General features: G+C 37.1%; 1 protein-coding gene across 7 annotated transcripts in view; it reads left to right on the forward strand.

Annotated features, from left to right (window-relative positions):
• The window catches only part of tmcc1b (transmembrane and coiled-coil domain family 1b), a 37,164-nt gene that overhangs the window by 16,427 nt on the left and 2,253 nt on the right, over nucleotides 1–18,484 (forward strand). For 3 of the 7 annotated variants that reach the window (XM_048173554.1, XM_048173555.1, XM_048173556.1), the window contains 6 exons: nucleotides 307–350; nucleotides 3,331–4,089; nucleotides 9,496–9,927; nucleotides 10,031–10,108; nucleotides 14,007–14,500; nucleotides 14,708–14,843. In XM_048173554.1, the coding sequence (XP_048029511.1) occupies nucleotides 3,505–4,089; nucleotides 9,496–9,927; nucleotides 10,031–10,108; nucleotides 14,007–14,500; nucleotides 14,708–14,843 (1,725 nt within the window). In that variant the 5' untranslated portion in view covers nucleotides 307–350; nucleotides 3,331–3,504. Of the gene's footprint in view, nucleotides 1–306; nucleotides 351–3,330; nucleotides 4,090–9,495; nucleotides 9,928–10,030; nucleotides 10,109–14,006; nucleotides 14,501–14,707; nucleotides 14,844–17,548; nucleotides 17,602–18,484 lie in introns of all 7 variants that reach the window. The other 4 variants (XM_048173559.1, XM_048173557.1, XM_048173560.1 and 1 more) reach the window with 4 other exon arrangements.

The raw sequence follows: 18,484 nt of genomic DNA on the forward strand, positions 1-18,484 counted from the left end.
TTTTTTTTTTTTTTTTTTTTTTGCAAAATTGTCAGTTTACAAAATTAGTATGGCAAATTTGATTTTAAAAAATGTTATTTACGCATGGTAATGTACCATGTCATCTAATGATGTAATGGAAAAAGAATGTAAATGTTCACAGAAATTACTCAACTACAGCTGCCAAAATCATGCATCATAATTCAAACATGAGCACACCCTTTTTTCATTGTATGTATCTTTACCATTGAAGTGAATGAATATAATTTTTTAAAAATTTTGTGTTATAATGGGTTGAGTCTCATCTCACAACCTTTTTTTCCGCAGCCAACCCCAAACTGTGAGCCATTGGCGGTCAGGCTGGACTAATGGTAAGAGAGACTGTTTATCTATCTGTAAACCTCGGTTACTCTACATAATATTTTTCTTTCAACATCAATATTGTCCTGAAGAGAGTGTTTTGTCAATCTAAACTATTTCAAGCATGTCCAAAACATAAGCTGGACAGAGTTTTAGATGGGTTGCACTTGATGGATAAATGATTGGTTCAGAGGCCGCCTGGGGTTATAGTATTGCCTCAGTCGGCTCCACTGAGGGTTTGTCACCTTGCCTAAGTTTACTTCTGTGTTTAACAATGCCAAACCCATCACTCATCACCTCTACTCACCTTAGCTTTGTGTTAGGGCAGCACGATTAATCGAAATACAACCAAACCTTGTTATATGGCTTAGTGCGATTTATCAAATCTCAAATTTGAATTAAATAAATGTATGCGCTGCATGTTTAAGAGTGAAGCGCTGCACTGTGTTCTTACGCACTAGCAGCTTATTATCCTCTGGTGTTTGCAGCTTCCCAGAACGGCTTGGGACACAAGATGTGGCATCTTCTCATACTTGTAATGAGAAGAGCTTGTCAACAAAAGAGAAGTTTCAAGGGCTTCCTGTGGTTTTCCATCAAAATGAAAGTTTGATGGTGAACATTTTAAAAATGAAGAAATTAAGACAAATACTAGTATTGTAATTTACAGTTGTAATGTAAAATAAAATATATTTTCTTAAATAGTCTTTATTTTACAGTGAACTATTACAATAGTAATATTTCTTGGGGTTTTTTTGTTTTGTTTTTGTTTTTTTGTCAATTATTATTTGGTAGAGTTGTCAAAAATACAGACTTCGGTACCAAGTCTGTTCTGAAATTTAAAACGTGACGCTTTGAGCGCTGTTGAGCAGATTCGTAAACCCCTCTGATTGGCCACTGTGTTCACTGCTCGTCGGATATGTCTGTGATTGGCTTCAATGATGAATGCTTCAAAAACATTGTAAATAGTCATCAATGATGCTCTTCACCAGTGTTGGGTAAGTTGATTACTAATTACATCATCAATGTTGTATTTAAAATACTTTTCTAATTACTGTCTGAAAAGTAATTTAATTACTCAATAAGTAATTCAACTAATTACTTCTTAAAATCCCTATAAACCTTGATGGATAGACAGCAGGACTCTTTTAATAAGAGTCAAATGTGGAATAGTTTAGCCTTTTATAGCTTTTTAAAACATTTTAGCTTATTAAAACATACTATAATACTTCAATTTTTTTTTGTAACAAATAGAGCTGTCACGATACCAAAATCGAGTAGTCGGTACTGATACCACCACAAGTGCACAATACTCGATACCAAAGTCGATACCATGGTAAAAATATATAAAGATACAAATAAAATAATGCTATATATTTTTTTCAGATAGGTCTAATAGTAGTTTTACTTAAGTAAAAATACCACAGAAATTGAATAATCAAATATAAAATAAGTCTGCATAGTCATAACTGTATAAACTAAATATAGATTAATCCTTATTAAAGCTTTTCTTTTGTTGTTTGATTATCATTTATAATACAGACAGCCAATAGTAGACAGTAGGATGTTTTAAAGGCTGCTGTCACTAAGACCTAATGGACGGAGACAATATGCTGTTCACATTCATGTAACCAATGCGTATATACGCCAAGATGGGCATTTTAACATAACTGTGTGTGTATTTGAACATTTATGTGTAATAAACCGTGAAAATCTGACACTCGCAAGAGGCGGCTATGTGTGTGCGCTTTGGTTAGGAGCGCACTGACTGAAGAGTGCGTGCAGTTTTTTCTCCCTAGGACATAGCTTACATTTTACCATAATGTTCTTGCCTACCTGTGTCAAAAAAATGAATTCACTGGAATATTTCCATTCTGCAAAACAGCCACTCGCTTCAGCCGACATCTTCAGGCAGCGACTACACAGCCAACTGGTTCGACTTTGCAAACTCACGCGCAACTGCACTATAGCTAACGATTTTAAAGAGACAGCGTTCACTTTTACCTTTAGATGACAAATTTAGATTTTAAATTCAATATTGATTTAAACGGACCTGTTGAACTAATTAACAGTATGTAACGCAAGTACATTATAAGTAACTGTAATTAAATTACCTAAAATGAACAGTAATCTCTTACTTTACTTTGTCAGTGGATAAGTAATTTAATTACTGTAATGCGTTACACCCAACAATGCTGTTCACAGAGCGCTTACACAGATAAACATGGGAGTATTTGAAAGCAGGCGTCTGTTGCGGACCAAATTCAAACTGTACGTTGATCATTGTAGCCAATCACAGACATATCCGATGAGCCGTGTACACAATGGCCAATCAGAGGTGTTTACGAATCCACTCAATAGCGCTCAAAGTGTCCCAATTTTAAAATTCAGTAAATTTCAGAAAAATCAGAATTAGATATTTTTCTTCCTCAAATCGTGCTGCCCTACTTTGCATCAATGCTTCTGACCTTATCCACAGAGGTTTTGATAATGATTTATTAAGGAATTTCTGCAATGATTTCCACTAAAGGGTCTGAAATTGTGTAAAATACTGTAAATGTGTTGCTCTGGAAATGGTCTAATGTTGAGCCAGAGACCCTTTGAGCATTTCAGAAATTAGCACCCTCGTGTTTTCTTTGTAGTTCTCTCATACCTCATTTGCTTGGCAAAACCCATGGCTATAGACTGCTAGTAGTCTGTCAATAGTGATATTGCTAATGTAGTTTTAGTTGGTTGACTCAGAAACATCAAGGCGTGGCTTATTTAATCCATGACCTCTGCCATCACTCTCATTAATATATTGGCGAGACATGATCATGAATGGAAATGCAATCTATCTGCAACAGACTTTAGTTGAAAAAACATCAGCTGCATCTTTTTGTCTTTGAGCCAACCAATCCGCTGCTTTTGTGATTTGAGCTCATGTAGTTGTTGCTTGTGTTCCATCGCTCACAGCTGCATGACATAATCCATTTTATTTTCCTTTTGTGGTAGACAAGCATGACTTTGCGCCAAACCACAGATGCATGTATGCTCTCAGAGTCCACCTGACTGCTGCCACCCTCTGCTTCCTGGCTTTTGAAACAGCCTATCAGAGGGCTGGTGGAGGCGGGGCTTAGCTTGACCCCACCCCTGTGCTGACCCTCTGAGTGAGACTGGCGCCTCCTGATGGACCAGGGTGGTAGCGAGCAGCCTGGGGCGGAGGAGCCAGACTCTGGGGGTCGAGCAGAGCGGGAGGTGAGCAGGAGGGCGTCCGAGCCTGATCATGGCCTGTCCAAAATAACCCACAATGCCTTGGAGAACATGGGTGCGCTGGGCCATGGTCTGAAGCAGTTCTTCCAACCTCAGCGCAGACGCTCATCCGTCTCGCCACACGACTATGCCTCTTCCTCCATAGGCCCCATCCCTGAGCCTCCAGAAGCGGGGCCAGAGTTGGGGGAAGCGCCTGCCGTCCCTAACTCTGACCCCCACGCTTCCGCCCCCCCTGCAGCTCTGAGCCGTGTGCTGCAGCAGATTCGAGGCCCCCCCATGATGAAGAGAGGGACCAGCCTGCAGAGCCGCCGTAGCAAGGCAGGGGGGGGAGGGGAGCCCCCCCAGAAAGGCAGCCCCCAGATCCACAGGCGCAGTACCCAAGAGACCTTGCTGCAGGCAGGACGGCCGCGCTCCTCCTCCACCACTGACACACCCAGCAGCCCAGCTTTAGTGGACATGTTGCTGACCTCGGGGTACCACTCCACTGAGGAGTCTGATCGGGTAAGTGCCACCTGAACGCCACACTCAAAGCATTTTCTTCCATGATGACACTGTGGTCATCGTTGGTAGCCATCATCTCTCAAGGTTTCATTGACAAATGTTTTAGACAAATATTTAGTGACACTGGACACTATTTAAAAAGACCTAGATTAGGTTTTAACATGGATTAACATATTTTAACTTCCATTACAATTTCATGCAGTAATCTGTCTTTAATTATTATTATTATTATTATTATTATTATTATATTCAGTTGCTGTATTTTACATATTTATGCCATTTAAACTTCAACATTCGGTTTTCTGTAACATTGATATAGATTTATGCTTGTCAACTTTCTTAAAGGGGACCTATTATGTCTCTTTTTACAAGATGAAATATAAGTCTCAAGTGTCCCCAGAATGTGTCTGTGAAGTTTCAGCTCAAACTACCCCACAGATCATTTGTTATTCCATGCTGTAAATGGGTGGAGATTCTGATGCCAGTTGTGGGCGGGGCCTGATCTACTGTGACGTCACAATGGAGTGCATTCCTGAACGGCTCATTTTGAGACAAGCTGCGTTTACATGGACCCTAAAAATCTGATCGTAATCAGACTATAGTAGCACAGTCGGAATAAAAAAGTCACATGTAACCACATCAATCGGAATTGATTTTCCAAATTATAATTTAATTCTAGATTATAAGGGTTTAAACCTTTTCTAATCCGATCGAGAGGACATGTAAACACTTGATCGGATTGAAAACAGAAACTGGAAAGTACTGAGCATGTGCAATGACTTAGAAATGGGGTAATGACTGTTGTTGTTGAATGAAGTGTCATAAATGACTGTTGTGTTATTCTAAAGTTCTCCTTCCACTTATCGTCTGAAGTGGAGCAGGACAAACTCCCATCAGTTCTTGTTTCAGACTCTCATCCACAGACGCCTTGTTTTGGGCACGGGAAGGGCTGTTTTTACTGCTTGATAAATATAAGCAGCACGGCACAACTGTTCATATGCTCGTCATTCCCTAAATTAGGAAATATATAAATATTAAGTCTGCCCTTTAAACCAAAAAAAAAAAGAGGCAATCAGGATTTAGAGATCAAAATGGTTAGTATGTGCGAACAGCGGGAAACTGCATATTCGTGCAGTGTGTGCATATCAAAAAATCAATTCCGTTCTGAAGCTTGTGAAATATAAATGCGCACATCAACCCGATCACTTTATTTTGTGGTCATGTAAACACTACATTCGGATTCATTAATTGGAATTAAAGGTGCCCTCGAATGAAAAATTGAATTTATCTTGGCATAGTTAAATAACAAGAGTTCAGTACATGGAAATGACATACAGTGAGTCTGAAACTCCATTGTTTCCTCCTCTTATAAAAATCTCATTTGTTTAAAAGACCTCCGAAGAACAGGCGAATCTCAACATAACACTGACTGTTACGTAACAGTCGGGGTGTACGCCCCCAATATTTGCATATGCCAGCCCACGTTTCCAACATTATAAAAGGCATTAGACAAGGGCAGCCAGTATTAACGTCTGGATGTGCACAACCAAATCATCAGACTAGGTAAGCAAGCAAGAACAATAGCGAAAAATGGCAGATGGAGCAATAATAACTGACATGATCCATGATAACATGATATTTTTAGTAATATTTGTAAACTGTCTTTCTAAATGTTTCGTTAGCATGTTGCTAATGTACTGTTAAATGTGGTTAAAGTTACCATCGGTTATTACTGTATTCACGGAGACAAGAGAGCCGTCGCTATTTTCATTTTTAAACACTTGCAGTCTGTATAATGCATAAACACAACTTCATTCTTTATAAATCTCTCCAACAGTGTAGCATTACCCGTTAGCCACGGAGCACTATCAAACTCATTCAAAATCAGAAGTAAACAATATAACCGTATGCAATACTCACATAATCCGACGCATGCATGCCGCATGCATGACGAACACTTTGTAAAGATCCATTTTGAGGGTTATATTAGCTGTGTAAACTTTAAGGCACTGTTCAAGGCAAGCGCGAGCTCTGTGGGCGGATAGCACGGGATTTAAAGGGGCCGCAGCATAAAATCGGCGCGTTTATTATGATGCCCCAAAATAGGCAGTTAAAAAAAATTAAAAAAAAAAAATCTATGGGGTATTTTGAGCTGAAACTTCACAGACACATTCAGGGGACACCTTAGACTTATATTACATCTTTTAAAAACATAATCTAGGGCACCTTTAAATAATTCCAGTTGAAACAGAAGGTGTCCATGTAAACGTAGATACTATTTCTGATTATGGGGAAAAGAACAAACAGAGTGGATGGATTTTTACCATAATAATGTGGTTGTGCACACACACTTTGGAAACATAAATATATTCAAAAACAATGTAAAAATTTTGCATATTAGGTCCCTTTCACACTTGGCAGCTAGGTAAAATGACATTACTGATTAACATTGACAAGGTTTTCATTAAGCGTGGCTTAAAATTTGCAAACAGTGGAATTCAGTTGAATCCCTTAATTTTCCATCAAAAGTATTTTTGGAGTTTCTTGTACAATTATAATAACTGTTTCATTTACAGCTATTATTACATTTTTTTTTTTTAAAAACTTAAAAATGTTCAGAAATAATATTAAAATTCTAAAATTAAAATAAACTTAACTTAAAAATAATATAAATTTGTGAAAGATGGATAATAATATTAAAAAAATAAATATTATTTAAAATAAGTATATTAAATAATAAGTATGAAAATCATACATCAAAAGAATTTTAAAATTATAAATGTAAATTTAAAATAAAATGTAAACATTGTTGTGTTTGGGCCAGTCGAAATATTTTCAGGGCAGATAAAAATCTCGGCTGTTTCCCAAAGCATGATAACCTCAAGTAAATTGCAAAACCATTAACAGGAATGAACTACTGGAACTATCAGTTTAAAAAAAGGCACACAGTAAAAAAAATCCTTGATGTTGAGTTTTACAAAGTATCCCAGCATGCCTTTTGCCAAGGCACACGTGATCAATGTTCAATAGGAGGTGATAATAGGTTGTTTGAAAGTGCTGAGAAGTCAGATTTGAATTCGACAGTAATCAGTGTAGATGGCAATCTGTTGACTGCTACATGTGTCTGAAAGAAACCTCCAGGATGGATGGACAGGTTGACAGCATTCACAGGTCAGGAAGCTTGTGTAGCAGGTCACTATGTTCTCTAAGCCTTGCTATATTTAGCCAAATCTTTGGATGCACTTCAATTCAGGGCACTTCTGCAGGCAGCATTGAGTATAATGTCAAAATCAATGTATTTGTGCCTTTTTCAACCAGGATGTGGGATCAGGGTAACTGTTTGCTTTCTTGTGTCCTCAAGGATAGACTCAAGGTTAAGTTTGCTCTTGCGTGACAGGTGCAGCAACTTTATTTAGAACCGCAGTTCGGATAGTTGCAAAACCAGTTACTGCTCTGCTTAGCATTTCTCCATTACTGGATGCATTTTGCTGCTGCTCACTCAAAATAACCATTAGGATTCATTTACCAGGAGAAATGTTCACCCAGACTACTGTATTAAGTCTCTTGAGGGTAATTTATGCTTACATTCAGTTCATAGTACTATGCTTTTAAGCATGCCTTTTCTAACAGCTAAGCATTTTCACCAGATACACTACAGGGTCTGGGTGACTGCCAAAGTGATTCAACTCACCTGTTGTTGGAGAACTTAGTGCCGCTATCCTGAATGTTCCTCTATCAGGGGAGTGTCCAAACATAAGCTCTGTCATTTATTTCAGATGACTATTTTAGTCTGGCTAGCTCAATAGATTAGTGAAATTCTTAGGGATGGTGTTCTTTCTTTTGTTTTTAAATTGAAAAATAGTGCAATTTTTCCATCTGCTATCCCCCATCTGCGATTACAGTTTAGGTTTTACAGCTTAGTTTGTTGTCAGTGAAACTTGAGGCCAACGCATTTTGTCTCAGAGAGGTAAGAGGCTTTAACAGCTTTGTTAATCAAACAGAACAATGATTCCCAGAGAAAGGGGGAGAAAATCCTCTCTTGACCAGTTAGGTGTGAAAAGGGCATCATAAGTCAGCTGTAATGTTTCTAACGGGCATCGTCTGGGTCTTATCGAATGGGCTGTTGGCCACGTGATCAGATCACCTAGTTTTCCTGTGTATGCGTGTCCACATAGCTGAGAAATCTACCCGGGCTGTGTGTCTTATCAAGTTGCAATAGGGGAACTTATCATTGGCAGTAAACAACTGACCTTATTGGGAATATAAATTTGTTTTTTTCATGATCAAACAATGCTGGTGGGGCTCTTAGCCAGTTTAGAATGACTCTGATGGATGCTTAGGTCATCTGTAGCTCTTTATCTACGATCAGTGAAGGCCATATCACTGATAATTTGGTTTCGACTCAAATGTCAATGGGTGAAGGGACAGAGTTCATTTCATTGCAAGGTTGAACTAAAGATTTTACGCTACCAAAGCTTACTTGACTTGTAATATTTATCATATTAAAAGTACCAAAAGAATGTAAAAAAATCCCTGCTTTGGTTCCCTTTTTCATTTTCCTCAATTGATGATGTGGTGCAGTGTGCCATTCTTTATCAGTGAATGCCATGCATTATCTCAGAACTTTGAGGGCTATGTCATAGTACAGAGGTCTAAAATGTCAACGTCACCTGAGACTATGTAGCCTTTCGCATAGTCCAAATGTGCCACGTCTTTCAAGATGGACTGCACTGAAAGTGAACCGTCAATAATGGTAACTTATTTCTATTCTTTTTATTCTTGTAGAAAAAATGGAGTGTGAAATGTATTCTCACATTAATAGTTTTTGTCACTAATCTCTCTAGGGCTGGGTCATGAAATGAAACCTTTCGTTACTTATGTGTGGCACAGGATGTGCATTTATTTAGATTACCTTAGTTGAATTGTAGTAAATTATTATGGATGCACAGATGTTAAAATTCAGATATAATTATTTTCATGTTTGGCCTGATATTAAAATTCAATTTTGTCTGAATTAAAAATAAAGTACTAAAGTATGATTATTTCTTTTTCAGATTTGTTAAAGGTTACATAACGGTGTTATTAAATTATTAGTCCTTTAATATATTACTTTTGCCATCATCTAACACTCACTTAAAGTTAATCTAAATAAATAGTGGGAGAAAAATAGGGGAAATGAGCATGCAAAAATAAAAATCTCATAATGGCCGATACTGATTTAATGGCAAATCGTAAAAATATCAATTACTGATATGACACTAATATATTGTGCATTCCTAGAAAAGATGTAAATCTGTAAATTAAAAATATTGATACATATTTAAATTATCAATGCAGTAACATGAGAAAAAGACTCTAAATACATGATTTTATCTGCACAGCACTAAATCTCACTTCCTATTGCAGCAGGATCGTTTGGAGGTTTTGGGCCCCGCCATGTCTCCCAATGCTCTGTCAACCAGTTCAGACGGTGGTCAGTACGGTGTGGATTCAGTTGATGGCACCCCGGACCCTCAGCGCACCAAGCAGGCCATCGCTCAGCTACAGCAGAAGATTCTCAAACTCACAGAGCAGATCAAAATCGAACAAACGGCAAGAGACGACAATGTAGCGGAGTACCTGAAGCTGGCCAACAATGCAGACAAACAGCAGAGTGCTCGCATCAAGCAAGTGTTCGAGAAGAAGAACCAGAAGTCTGCGCAGACCATCCAGCAGCTGCAGAGGAAGCTGGAGCATTACCACCGCAAGCTCAGAGAGGTGGAGCACAATGGAATACCACGGCAGCCCAAAGATGTCCTTCGAGACATGCACCAGGGTCTGAAGGATGTGGGTGCCAAGGTAAAGACTGCCCCATTTCTTTACAGTTTGGAACATTGAAGGATCTGTTTAGAAGTTGTTGGAGTAGATGTGTGCTGATCTGAAATGTTTTCATTTATTTTAGGGGCTCAAACAGGACTTTTTAAGTTTTTCGTATGACACAAGCAGTGTAGACCAGTCTTGTACTCTGTCAGCAAGCCAGGTTTGGATCTTTTTGGTGATTGAAAGTTAATGAAACGTTGGTTTAACATAACCATTTTAAATTATGGAATCAAAAGAAAGCTCATGTTTAGTCAGTAGCTCTCTTCTCAAACCTAGTGAGCTGTCTAGCTGCCTACAGCCTACATATGCAGTTGCCTTCTAAAGACATATACTACACTACTTTTACCCAGATTGTAGCCTTGATTTGTAGTCTGGACAAGTTGACGGTAGTTGCTGAAAGCCAGAGCTAGTCTGCAGATTTTGGGCAGTCAAAGTTGACAGATTTTTTAGAAAATTGCATAGTGCATGATGGACACACTGATGATTTTTTTAGCTTCAGACTGATTCTGTCCAGTCTGAAGAAAGCAAAAGTGTTTGATATTTTGGGCTGATTTTAGAACATATATTGGCCCTGTTTACACCCTTTTCAACTGAACTCGTGTTTTCAGCGGAGTTTAATTGCCGTCTAGCTAGCACGCTTCCCATAATGTTTATGCATTAAGTCAGTAGGTGAAGAGTAGACGGTCTTTTGTGGCTGTTCAAACACATTCGACCGCATGAGTGTCTAGACTACGAAAGCAGTCTAGTCGAAATGTGTTTTCGACTACCTCTGGAAGTGGTCGAATGTGGACAAACTCAAAAAGTTTTAGACCCTGTTTACACTGCATTTAGCCTCGTCCACTTGATCTGATCGATCAAAATGCATCTTAATGCCAGGTGCAAACAGCGCCATTGTTAATTTCTTTTGTCATATGCAGATGACTTGCGTTTCTGTGTGAGTTTGTGTTCAAATTACTTAAAAGTCTGGTTGTATGTGATTCTCAGTCATTTATTGTATGATGCCCAGTTTTCCTCTGTAAACATTTACAAAGTTGGCAAGTGTATAATGTCCAGTGTATTAGATTTGAAAAGTTTAGTGTATTCCAGTTTTAACATAAATAGAACCTCATAAGTGACTAATTTTGAAACGCTTTACATAGATAGCGACTACACATGCTAGCTGCAACATCGGGGCTCCAGACTAACTTTTTAATAGGAGCACTTACCGAAGTAGCCCCTTACTGAAAATATTAGAAGCACTAGCAGAAAATTTAGGGACACGCCTTAAATCGACCTGAAGCACAATTATTCATATTTAGAGCTTTGAAGTGCTGGAAAAAGTTGTGTGAAGCACTTGAAAGTTTTTGAAAAGTTCATGAATTTCTCTCTCAAAAGGTTTTACAAACCCTGAAATTAATAATATAAACGCATTGGACTATTTCTGCCACAATACCATGGTTACAGTTTCAGGGTCCCCGCGGATCCTTAAAAAGTCTTAAATACAAATTTCGGTTTTTAAGGCCTAAAGTCTTAAATTATATGGAATGTCTTGAATTTTCACAAGGGAGGTATTACATTCCGTATGGGACTGAGCGAGTGAAATGTCTCCGTCTGGTTTCTTGTATTTTTTTTAGACACAATTTTATAACTGACCAGCGTACCTTGGGGTCTTAAATATTTGTCGTTGCATTACCGCAAAACTTTCTATAGTCTGACCGACCCAATGACTGACTGATCATTGGACAGAAGTTTTTTTTTTTTTTTTTTTTTTCTCGCGGTAGTTATTGCGTTGCGTCATCAGAGAGAATTGAGGTAGCAGGTAGCCTTATTAGGTAAGCGCAAATGTAATGATTTATGGCTCGAGAAAGAAGAATTGTCTTGGTGGTTAAGGCCGGTGCCGGTAAATGTCTACGAGGCAAACTGCGCCGTTTGTAGAAAATGTTTTAAACTGGTACAATGGGCATTAAAGCGGTAACGCACACGCCGAGCATCTGAATGGATCTTTTGCGGTAATGCGACGGAATATATCCGGAATTCCGTTTTTTTAGGTCTAAAATCATGACGCATGTGAATCATGCAGATCAGTAAGATGTTTTATATGTTTTATGTTTGTTATGTTTTATGTTTTCAACGACGGAATGGTCCAGCGCCGCGCGGCGCCATCTGCAGGACAAAGGTCAACAAAGTTGTAGGAATATCTGATCAGAGCTGTACACGGGTACACATTTTTAAATAATTCTGCTGTGGCATAGCTACTGCAAGTGATTTTTTTGGTGCTGGAAATCCATATATCCTTTGCTGAAACAAACTCGTCATGGAGAGCGCAGCTCATGGTTGCTTAGTAACGGTAGACGCCACCGCAGCGCCCGAGCGCTTTGGAAAGGAGAAAGCGGCGCCGACGCGTTTTCCTTGCGTTTTTAGACGCGACGTGAACGGTCAAATGCGAGTAGAATCAGCGCTGAAACATGTTACTCGTTCTGTAACTTTTTTTTATGAATGGTGGTGAGAATTTAATACATAATTTGCAACGGCTGTGATGTAAATAATAGTCTGACGCGCTGCATGTTTGCTGTAACAGTGGCGTTTTCATTTTCGATTCACTGTAAATGCTACTTTGTTTGTGACGTTTAAATTTGGATTTGGGAATGCAACATTCGTCATTAGAATTGTTTATAATACTGTTGTTGTTTACAAAGAGAAGTTTCAGTGTCACATGATTCTTCAGAAATGTTGATTTGCAGCTCTAGAAACATTCACTATTTATATTATCTGTGTTAAAATGCAGTTTTTGCTGCTTAATTTATGTGGAAATCCAATTTAAACATTTGTGGTAGGATTTAAAAAATAGAAAAATTAATACTTTAATTTGTTATATTTTAAAGTGATAAAGTGAGTGAAGAGTGAAGACATTAAAAATGTTACAGAATATTTCTATTTAATAAATGCTTCAATAAATAATATATTTGATAAATACATGTAATAATTTCAAATAAATGTGTTAACATCGCAGGTTTGGTCTTAAATTTCATGCAAGGTGGTATTAAACGGTCTTAAGTCTTAAATTTAACTTGTTCATATCTGCAGATACCCTGAGTTTGCGTTACCACATTAAATCTAGGGTGAATGTTGGTGATTTGTGGACTGAAAAGCCTTTTATAACTTGCTTCTCCTGGTTTCTACGTCAGTGCAGTTTGAACTGATATGGTTTATAACAAGAGAATTCTGCGTTGAATTTGAATGGTTTCAATCGCTTCCTCACTAGATCTCCCAGCGCTGTGTAGTAATGGTGTCGCGTGATCAGATATCGGCCAATGAGTACATGGTCTGAGCTCGCGCTGCATTGTCTATTATTGGTCCGAGCTGATAAACGGTCCATGCTGTGCAGCACAAATGAGTAGTGCGTTTTTGTTCTGCTATCATTTCGTTTGCAGTTTGATGTTCCTCATATGCACAAGAAATGGCAGCTCTGGCAGTTTTTAGTTTTATTAGAAGTTTTGTTAGAGGTCTCACTCTAACAAAATTTAGTCGCACCAGGTTGCAAGTTGCAGGTCTGGAGCCCTGAAGATATATTGAAATTGTACAAATGTTCAAATCCCAATATGCATACGGCCAAGACTTGCGATAACTGAATGATTATAATACTTCAAAAAGTTGTGAAATGTAAATGCAGATACCAGAGAATAGATACTGGGATTGCATTCTGAGAAGGATTCAATGTTGCCTTTCGTTCGGAACAGACTGTTTTGGAAGCGTGCCTGTGAGGCTTTAAAATGCTGTCTGGGTAGGCGGCTCACTAGCTTTTGGAATAGAGCTTTGGTACCACTGTTTTCCTGTTAGTGATTTTTTTTTTTTTTTTTTTTTTTTTTTTTTTTTTTTTGCTTTCCAGGCACATCTAACCAGTTTAAAATCATAAAATAAAAAATCTTTTAGCCTTTTTTGCCACTTCCAGTGACCATGATTTTCAAGTCACTCACTTCGAGACAAAGCTTATCCAGATAGGAAACTCACAACTCGGGTAAAATGTAATTTCAAATGACACTGATAAATGTATTTGACTAAATTGTGGTTTTCTCTCTCAGGTAACCGGTGGCCTCTCCAGTATCTCTCAGGCCACTCACTCCGCCGCAGGAGCAGTCGTGTCCAAACCTCGTGAGTTTGCCTCTCTTATCCGCAACAAATTTGGAAGTGCAGACAACATCTCTGCCCTAAAAGACTCTCTGGATGAACAACAAGGTGATGAGCCTGTAACAAGTACAGGGATGGCAGGCACTAGGACCCCGGGACCTGGGCAGATGCAGTCCAGCCCAAAATATGGCAGTGAGGATGACTGCTCCAGCGCTACGTCAGGGTCAGCAGGAGCAAATAGCACCACAGGGGCTCCCGGAGGGCCTCCGAGCTCAAAGGGTAATACACTGGAGCATGGCCAGAGCTCTGGCTTCGATGCTCTACTGCACGAGATCCAGGAACTGAAGGACAACCAGAATAGACTAGAAGAATCCTTTGAAGACCTGAAGACTCACTATCACAGAGACTACACAGATATCATGCAGGCTCTGCAAGAGGAGAGATTCAGGTACATGTTACTATAGGAACTGATCTGGCACTAATAAGTGGTCTATGTAGTTTTCACAGGTTTGTATAGATAATGAAAGTTTCACAGTCAAAACAGTATGCTTGTTTAGAAAGTATTGGAAAGGATGATTATGTTGTAGTTGCCTTTTAGGCCCCTTTCTCGCATTTTCTGTGCTGTTTTATCTTGTTTTGTATGTGCATGTGTTAGGTGTGAGCGTTTAGAGGAGCAGTTGAATGATTTAACAGAACTGCATCAAAATGAGATTCTCAACTTGAAACAAGAGCTGGCCAGCATGGAGGAGAAAATCGCTTACCAGTCTTATGAGAGAGCCAGAGACATACAGGTATTCATGTCCAACATCATACTAAATAATTATATATATATATTTTTTTTTTTTTTTTTTTTTTTTTTTTCATTTTAATTTCAGTTTTGGTAATTTTATATGTATATACACTACCTTTCAAAAGTTTGGGATCGGTAAGATTTTTAATGTTTTCAACAGATGTTTCTTATGCTTACCAAGGCTGCATTTATTTAATTAAAAATACAGTAAAAACAGCAATATTGTGAAATATTACTACAATTTAAAATAACTGTTTTCTATTTGAATATATTTTACAAAGTAATTTTATTTCTGTGATGGCAAAGCTGAATTTTCAGCATCACTACTCCAGTCTTCAGTGTCACATGATCCTTCAGAAATCATTCTAATGTGCTGATTTGCTGCTCAAGAAACATTTCTTATTTTTATCAATGTTGAAAAAAGTTGTGTACTTTTTTTTTCAGGATTCCTTGATGAATAGAAAGTTCAAAAGAACAGCATTTATCTGAAATAGAAAGCTTTTGTAACATTATACACTACCATTCAAAAGTTTGGGGTCAGTAAGAATTTTTATTTTTTTGATAAGAAATTAAAGAAATTAATACTTTTATTCAGCAAGGATGCATTAAATCAATCAAAAGTGACAGTAAAGAAATTTGTAATGTTACAAAAGATTATATTTCAAATAAACGCTGTTCTTTTGAACTTTCTATTCATCAAATAATCCTGAAAAAAAAAATATTGTACACAAATATTTTGTACAATTGTACACAGTAAATGTTTCTCGAGCAGCAAATCAGCATATCAGAATGATTTCTGAAGGATCATGTGACACTGAAGGCTGGAGTAATGATGCTGAAAATTCAGCTTTGCCAACACAAGAATAAATTACATTTTTACTGTATTTTTAATTAATTAATTAAATGCAGCCTTGGTGAGCAGAAGGGACTTCTTTTAAAAACATCTTACCGATCCCAAACTTTTGAATGGTAATATATAGGCTGTCGATTTAACACTTTCATTTAATTAATTAGTTATGGAAAAATAATGCGCAAAAAATGATTTAATGCACCCTTCCTACCCCAGTCCTATGTAGATCATCCTACATTTCATAGTTGATTGGTGACATGAAGCGTGAAGCAGGGCAACAACTCACTGCATGATGGAGCCTATAGAATGCAGTTAGAATGATCCTAAAAGTCAAGATATTAGGGCAAAAATGTCCAGTTTTTTTTTTTTTTTTTTTTTTGTCACATTTATTTCATGATATAGTTAAGCAATATCATAAGAGTAACGAGCACATTATCATACAAGTGCTATTTTTGTGCTGAATAGCACAAGTGCAAATGTGATATTGATTTTATACAACAGTTCAATAAATAAGTTAATATTGTTTTTTTATTTTAGATACGACATTGTCTGTTTTTGCTCAATTTTGCCAATGAAAATATTACCTTTAAAGCCACAACAGAACTGTTTTGCATCTCCGAGCAACACACAGCAGTGTTACGTTTCAAATCAGTTGGGTGAACCAATGATTCAATGGCTCATTCATAAAGAGAGCCATTTACTCATTCATTCCTGAATGAATCAGACATTTACCATCTGGAAAAATATTTTATTTTGTAATAATATAAAATAATTTTATAATATTATAATTTTTATAATAATTAATATGATTTTTATAATATTATTATATAATTATTATTATTATTATTATTTTATTTTATTTATTTATTTTTTTTATACAGTTTTAGGCTTTTTTTTCTTGTAATGTTAGTACTTCAACTTGAATGTAGCCAAGGCAACATTTCCCTTTTTCATTTATTAAGAAGTTTTTTTTTTTAATCTAATATTTCAATTTTATTTTATTTCAGCTTCATTTCAATTAATGAACATGATTTAAATAGTAAATAGTACAACACTGTCCAACATGCACATGAAACATTGGATGGTAAACATATAGAGATTTATGTTAAAATAGATCAAATGTTGTAAATACTGCTTGGAGTTCGGGTAGTTTATTTCTATTTATTTGGTAATATTTTGGGAATACATTTGATATGTGAGCAGACCTGTTTCAAATATGGAAATGTCCTGAATAAACATTACTGTATTATAAAAATACAATTGTACAGTGCAATTGTAAAACTATTTATATGCATTAATAACATGTTAGCTTTAAAATGGCATTTATAATTTTATTATTATTGATTTCACTGACCTTGTACTGTACAGCTGTATTGACATAACTTCCATCCTTCCTGCACTTTTGGCTTCAAGCAGGTAAAGATGCTCATGGGCAGACAGAAGCAAAAGTGGGAGTACAGGGAGCTGCCTGGAAAAAGTTTCCAACTAGGACACAGTTTGCCATCAGTGAGAGGGGTTATGGAATCTAGAGCGGTGTAATTCCTTAACTAATGAGGAGGAAAAATTTTCACTGAATATAAAAATTGTGATTTAATCACAAGATATTTTAAAAGACTGATCCGAGATTTTTTTAGAACTATTTTTACCAGTCTTAGGGCCTGTTTACACCTGGTCACTTCATGCATTTTTACTGATCGGATAGCTATCTGATTTGTTAAAAGGGTTCCATTTGGCCACATAAATGTCTCCGCAAAACAAATATAAATACGATCTTCAATTCCTGCGCTATATGCAAATTAAACGGATTTAACAGTAACTAAAGCAACAGATATGAGCTGCATTTTATTTATCATCAGCTAATTTCAAGATCAAAGACCGCAATAGGAGAGAGAGAGCGGCATCAGCACTGGTAAGATCATTTAGTCTCATTACTTTTAATGAAGATGATTGTGTGTTGACCATCTGCGACTTTCTTTCAGTTTCATTTGCAGAAGTTTTCACGTCGGCTTGCTGAAGACGTACTCCTTTGCGGCGATGCGTGTTGCAGCATCGCTGTCATATTTAGCTTTAACACGTTATATAGCCTATAACACGCTCATTTATTTATTTATTTTTACGTTTATTTATTTTTTTACCGTTTTGGGAGGAGTAAAATTTATATACGTGGTTTCAACAACCACATGCATTTACACTTGTCCAGTTTCTTTGAAATGCGTCACAAACCACCTCCTGAAGTGGTTTAAGCGATTGGATTTTCTTGAAAGTGTTTCAGAAGGCATTTACACCTGGTCTTTCATGATCGGATAGCTATCGAATCAGAGAAAACGCATTAAGTGACCAGGTGTAAACAGACCCTTAGTTCTGGCATATAAACTTTTAAGTGAAACGAGAGAATGCTAATGCTGGGATTTCTGATGGGAAAGAACATTAGCTGTTATTGTTAAGCTAATTTGTATCGATCTGATGGACAACGTTTAGTCTTCTAATTTAGTTTTCATAATGAAAGCCATATGCAACTCACTCAGTCCTATTTGAGGGTTTATTTTTAGTGATATTATGCAGCTAAAATGTACATGTTCTGCTCTGTTACCCATTACTATCATTCAAGTCTTGCATTAACTGGAATGGAAGTTGTGTATCAGCTGCACTAGCTTCATATTATCTCTCTTAAGCTAGCTTTCAGCTATCTCCAGCATTTGTGTATGATTTTCATATGTCATCCCTGAATGGCAGTTGCACAGAAATTTAAATTGGTCATGAAGCAGCTTATTTACCATGGTAAAATAATTTAA

This window comes from Megalobrama amblycephala, linkage group LG21 (genome assembly GCF_018812025.1).
Source record: "Megalobrama amblycephala isolate DHTTF-2021 linkage group LG21, ASM1881202v1, whole genome shotgun sequence".
In the NCBI taxonomy this organism is placed as follows: domain Eukaryota; kingdom Metazoa; phylum Chordata; class Actinopteri; order Cypriniformes; family Xenocyprididae; genus Megalobrama; species Megalobrama amblycephala.